The sequence below is a fragment of the Myotis brandtii genome, unplaced genomic scaffold (assembly GCF_000412655.1).
Source record: "Myotis brandtii unplaced genomic scaffold, ASM41265v1 scaffold1162, whole genome shotgun sequence".
NCBI classification, from domain to species: Eukaryota; Metazoa; Chordata; class Mammalia; order Chiroptera; family Vespertilionidae; genus Myotis; species Myotis brandtii.
In genome coordinates this window covers 1,061,415-1,067,977 of record NW_005354021.1, presented here as the reverse complement: position 1 = coordinate 1,067,977, position 6,563 = coordinate 1,061,415, and the positions used below count along the sequence as shown (strand labels likewise).

General features: G+C 39.1%; 1 protein-coding gene across 1 annotated transcript in view; it reads right to left on the bottom strand.

Moving 5' to 3' along the window:
- Positions 1–720: 720 nt before the first annotated feature.
- FAM117B (family with sequence similarity 117, member B) overlaps positions 721–6,563 on the bottom strand; it is an 80,324-nt gene continuing 74,481 nt past the window's right edge. The window contains exon 8 of the mRNA XM_005858239.2: positions 721–4,560. Within this exon, the coding sequence (XP_005858301.1) occupies positions 4,248–4,560 (313 nt within the window). The 3' untranslated portion in view covers positions 721–4,247. The remainder of the gene's footprint in view (positions 4,561–6,563) is intronic.

Below are 6,563 nucleotides of genomic sequence, written 5' to 3'. Positions count from 1 at the left end.
CTGGGGTTCCAGACATATTTAAACGCAGCATGGCGATAATGTCCGTTCAGTTCTCCATGAACAACTTTGGTTGCTTACATATTATTTTTGTGTTTAACAGTTAGTTATTAATATAAGCTAAAGTTAATTTTGCAGGACTTGCTTTCTGACCTGGTTCAGAGATTAAAAAAAAGTCTAATTTTAATCTGGATAAAATGAGATCCTAGCAACCACTACATATTGAAAAATTGATGAATCTCAGGCCACTTTCAGTTGTCACCTTTTTATGGGGGCCTTCCCTGATTCACAAGTGGAAGCAGCGCCTGAACTCCCATCATGCTTTTCAGTGGACTTTGCTGAATCTACTTCTCACTTTTTATCCGTTGTTGCAGTCATATAGGCCCCTTTTCACCTTCTGATTTTTAAGCTTGAGAGCAAAGTCTGTCTTTTTAAAATTCATATCATTTGCGAAGTGTATAACTGTATGTAATATACTTTCAATAAAAACCTGTGTTAAGTTTGCTTAGCTTTTATCACTAAGATCAGGTACCTAAAGTTCTAGAGCAAGGAAGGAGAAAACAAGGAAGTAACAAGTGACAATATTATATATCCTGCTACTTAACACAAACGCATTTTTCTATCAATTTGTGAAAAAGAATATACTATTTAAAGTTAATTCAGGCTCGAGGTGTATGAAGAGAAAATTTGAGGCAATATCCATAAAAGTACACAGCAAAAAACTCAAGAAGGACAGACTTTATTTTAACATAAAAGTTCTATTTTCTTGTGAGGCAGCAACAAGTGTTCAGATACAGGGAATACATAAGTATATAGTAACAATATTTATCACCATTGGAAATGCTGTTCTTTTAGGGATAATTTTATTAGAAAAACAAAAATTTTAAAAATTGCATTTAAAAAAGATTTAAACAGCTTCAACAGAGATTAAAGATACAAACTTTAAAAAAACATAAATTATATTCTTCAACAGGATTGCATAAACAAAATATATTGTTCAGGGCTGCTCTGCCTATCATTAATTTAAGGCAGAGTAAAACTTAAACCTTAAAGTGCGGAGTTAAGTATTCTTAGTTTAATGCAAATTCAACACTTTCACTGGACCGGTTACCTCCACTGGTCAATGCATTAAGGAATAAATCTTAAGTTTAAAGTAGTACAGTAAATTCAGTAGTGGCAATTTTCCTGTTATTTTCTTAACAAAAGAAAATCTTGACAACCCATACCTAATCTTGGACATACCCAACGCTACAAATTCTGCCATTTTTTAAATACCTTCGAGTAAAAGCCAACCATTGAAAAGAAAAAGCCTGTCTTGTTGCCAGTTATCCCACAGGTAGCAATAGCACCTTCTAAAATGCGGATTTGGCTTGTCATTAGTGTAAGAAACATTTTAAACAACATGAAGAATCTAGAGCAAAAATAATTTTGGCATCCATGCTCACATTAACCAAAAAGGAAAAACAGATATTTTTAAAAACATAACTGCTCACAAAAAAACACGACAAGCAACAGTAAAACCAGTAAATTCACATGATCAAAACCAGTACATTCACATGTTTTTATCACAACAAATTCTTTAAGGGTAAAAAAAAAACAAAAAAACTTAAGACGGATAAAGTAATTAACCACAGAATAGCTCCTTTTGCCAAAATATACATGCCACCTATTTCTTTTACTACAATGGAAACACATTTAAAATTATAAAAAAATTAAATTATATTCCCATTGAAGTTATTCTAATTTACTGACTTCCTGTACAGTTTTCTATAGAATAACAATTGTAAAATATAATTTTAGAAAACATTGAGACCCATTAAAAAAAAATCAACCCCTTGTGAACTAAGGGTTAAATAAAGTGGAATGGACCTTAGTATTTTTTCTAGACTGCGATAAAGCTCCTATGTTTAAAATTAGCCCTTTGGCGCTGGCAGTTAAAGTTGTTTTTAATTTGTACCTTTTTTTTCTTCTTCTTCAAATGTCAGGCTCTATCTCTCCCAAATCCACGGGATATGCTTGGTTGCCATACAATTCATTTATCTACAAATTCACATTCTCCTTACAACCAGACATTACAAGTTCCATTTACAAAGACTATGTAAATAATAAAGTTATCCCATTCCTATTTTAAATTACTTTAGGTTAAGGATATATGAAACTCTACAGAAAAATGTGAAACAGACCAACATGCACAGCAGAGTAAACGGAAAAACTTTACAAAGTGGCATTCAAAATACCCTTGTAACTTGTAGGGATGGAGACACAAGAAAGTTAAGTGTGAGGCAAAGAAAAGAACACGGATTTAACAGAACTCAAGTCATCCAAAAACAGGCGTGTTTTTTAACCTTGTCTTTAACTTCTTGTTCCTGCCTTTTAGATTAACTCACCTGACTTCAGTTTTACCTTTCCTGTACTGCTGACAGAGCAGTTCTCTGTGATGAAATGGCCAAGTCAAAGGCAAAGAATCAAAGTTCTCAGTAAACCAACCAGAACATTTACATCCTATATAACTGACTTAGAAGCCACATGTACAAATTCCAAGTAAATTAATTTTAAACAAAAAAGGTACCAAAATTCATCAGTCTCACCAACTAACCTGACAAGAGTTATTTTTGAATTTATCTAACTTCCCTAAATACATCTTCATTTTAACTTTAACAGAGCATGCTTTTCATTACTTAGATATTTTAAAGTTGCATGAGTATAAGAAGTCCTTTCAGAAGATGTATTGCTACCACTAGGTTTTCCTTGATGGGCATGTCTGGATAAACTGACATAGTTAACCCTCTAAACTGTATCCCTTTACAAGTATTTAAATTTTTCTCCCTTTAATATGTATAAGAACATTACATCATTGCATCATAAGGTAGTATATAAAGACCTCAGAAGGATGCTTGTTGCCAACACAGTTTGCTGGAACTCACTTTTTAAAAGAGCTGCTCCTGAATTTTACTACCACATTCCATGCATTGAATACTGCTGACACGGGACATTGGCAGTAACTGTATTAGGATGAGCCTAAATCCAAAACTGGATGGATTTTTCAAAGGTTCCTGTTGCTTATGCCCCAAAACCCTCCTTTACCTGTTTTCCCCACTGTGTGGAATGTTGGACGGACAACTAGCCAAACCTGTAGGTAACATCTCAGTGCCAACTACATAAAGAAAATGTCAGTCGCAAGATTCTGTGACTACAGATTGCTATTCAATGGATTAGGCTCCTGGCAAACTACCCCGGACCAAGTCCACAAGACAACATCACAAAAGCAAAGAAGGAAATCCATGCACCATCATTTCAGGATCTCTGGGACTATGATACAGTGATGATGAAAGGTAGGATGATACCTGTGGTAAAAGGAGATCATGTGACAAATACTGTGCAGAAAACCAAAGGGGCTTATTACTCCTAGCTAGCAATCAACACTGCGTTGCTTCCTATTGGCTCATGTACTTTCAAACCAACTTCCAATGATGGGTGAGAACTTGTTAAGCACTCATCTCCAGACTACAATTTTTCTGAGCACATGGTGGAATGTACACAGGAGTAGTGAAGAGAACAGCAGTTTTACAAATATTTTACCCAAAGCACAAACTTCTGACATCAAAAAACATAAATCACATCATGTACTAATATTGCTTTTTATTTCTTTTTTTATATACTTGTTCAACGCATTTACTTATCAATTCTTGTTTGGGAGGAGAACACAGTCATGAGAATAAGATTGCTGGGAAAATGTCAACAATCCCTTTGGTCCCAAAGCTGAAAACAGCTGAGAAAAGCACACATTGAGAAAGGGAAACAAGAAACAGAGGCCACCAAAGAATCTTTTGAACATCTGTTTGCTACGTTTCAGAAAATGTCACATTGGTTTTATAAAATAGTCATTATCATATAAAAGATGGTTCTTGCAGCATCATTCACGTCTCCAGGAATCATTTGCAGGGGTCAGTGTTTTGTTGTGTTTTTGTTTCTAACGAAGTTTAATTTGAAAACAAAACAACAACAACAAAAAAGTGATATCAGCCCACCAAAAGCAAAGAATGAGACCTTTCTGTTTCACCTGGCGCTTTAGGAGAAAGCAGGCTAAGCACTGAGGGCTGGCCTTCCAGCGAGCCGGCCACCAGAGGGTGTTCTTCCAGAAGCTGTGCTGGGAGTCACCCTGGAAGCCTGAGCAGGGCACAGCCAACTGAGCGCAAGGTGCCATCACAGTCAGGAGATCTGAGGGAGCAGTGGCTACGCAGCACTGGGACCTACCCTTCAGCCTCCTCAATTGGTTCGGGTGGTGTGAGTAGCGAGGCCGATGGCATGATTGTACTTGTTCCTCGGGAGACTCGGTCTTGCTCTGCAGACAGGGAGGCCATGGCGATGGGCTGCAGCAGAGTGGTCGTCATGCCAGTGGTGACTGTCAGGCTGTGGCCAGAGCCCTTGAGGGTAAGATCTGGCGTGGGAAGGAGTGGCTTGAGGATGCTGACGAGGCAGAAAGCAGAGCCGCTTTTAGGAATGAAATTCACCTTGTTTTTGTCAGGACAGTAAAAGGCTGGGATTTCATGAAGTTGTTTTGGCCTAGATTGGAACAGACAACCCAATGCATTTAAGTCACAGAACAGTGGAAATACATTCCTTTATTATTATTTTTTAAAAGCAGATAACAGACACATACAAAGAATATAAAATTCAAGCTACGTCAAAAGCTATGGACCAAAGAGGGATTAGACACATGATTCAAAATCTGTATTTCAGAACGCTGGGAGGACACCATTCACCTTGCTGCTGTCAGTTCCCTGGTGAGCCCAGGGCACCATAAGCTTTCCCAAGCTGCCAAAAGGGTCCATAGCACAAAAGAGGTAAAGAGCTCCTGCAAGAGGGGCTGAGAGATGTGATAAAACAGCTTGTAAAAGGCTCACAAGGAGCACAGGGAGTGACAACCAGTGCACAAAGGAGGAGGGAGAGTTTGGGGAGAAGCAGCCTTCCAAAGGAAGTCACACCTGAGCTGGGTGGTAAAGAATGAAGAAACAGGCCTTGGGAGTGGGTGCAAAAAGAAAGGAGTGTCAAGTAGCAATGCTTTAGGTGGCAGATTTTATCGATGAACAGTGAATACTGCCCGTGAACAGCTCTGACAAATGTAATAACTTACTAATGTAAGGACATTACATGAGGGAATGGGCTCATGAAGACAGGCCCAGCTCCAGCTGCCACCTCGCTGGTCCTCTCCTGGCCTAAGCCTCCCCCTGAGGGCTCTGGCAGCAGAGGCCTGGGGCAGCGGACCTTGGTTCCGGCCACTGTGTGACTCACCCCTCTGAGCCTCAGTTGTCTCAGCTATGAGATGGGTTGGACACCCCCTACCTCCCAGCCTTGTCGTTGGGACTTAATGAGATAAATTCCAGTGCCTGGCACACAGTAAGTGTTCAATAGATGCCAAGGCCCTCTCTCTGAGTGGGATGTACAGAGATACTATCCTCACGCATCTCCTGGAAGGATCTAGATCTGCACTGTCCACCAGAAAAGTCATGAAATATGGCCAGTCAGAATTGAGATGTGTCATCAGTGTGAAATATACAGCATATTCTGGCAACCTGGTACATAAAAGGAATGCAAAATATCTCATGAATAACGTTTTACATTGACTACATGTTGTAATGACATATGTCTGGTACACTGGTTACATGAAACATATTATTAATTTTAAAAATTACATCATTTAAATTGTTTCTTGAATAAAATAGAAACTCAACTCATTGAGTACTTTTAGGCCCACACATGTGCTTGGATATGCTGCTGTTAAGAGGACACACTCCTCTATTTTTACTATCTGAGAGTATGTTTTTCTTTTTCTTTTTTTTAATCCTCATTCGAGGATACTTTTCCATCGATTTTTAGAGAGAGAGTGGAAGAAAGAGGGAAAGACAAGGAGGAACATCAATATGCGAGAAACACATCGACTGGCTGCCTCCTGCATGCATGAGCCCTGATCATGACCAGGGCAGGGGAGGAGCCTACAACCAAGGTACATGCCCTTAACCGGAATTGAATCCAGGATCCTTCAGTCCACAGGCCAACGCTCTATCCACTGAATCAAACTGAGTAGGCTTAATTTTCTTTATTAAATATATATTTTTTTACTTTAGAGATGAAGGAAGATGGAGAGACAGACAGAAACATCAATGATGAGAGAGAATCACTGACCAGCTGCCTCCTACATGCCTTCTACTGGGGATTGAGCCCACAACCCGGGCATGTGCCCTGACAGAGATTATAGGTCCATGTTCAACCACTGAACCACACCAGTTGGGCAAGTCCTAGGTTTTTAATTGTTTAATTTGTTTGAAGCTATCTTCTATTATTTTTAAAAATATACTTTACAGATTTTTTTCAGAGAGGAAAGGAGAGGGTTAGAGAGTTAGAAACATCAATGAGAGAGAAACATCGATCAGCTGCCTCCTGCACCCCTCCTACTGGGAGGTGCGTGCTACCAAGGTACATGCCCTTGACTGGAATCGCACCTGGGACCTTTCAGTCCGCAGGCCGATGCTCTATCCACTTAGCCAAACCGGTTAGGGTATAAGCTA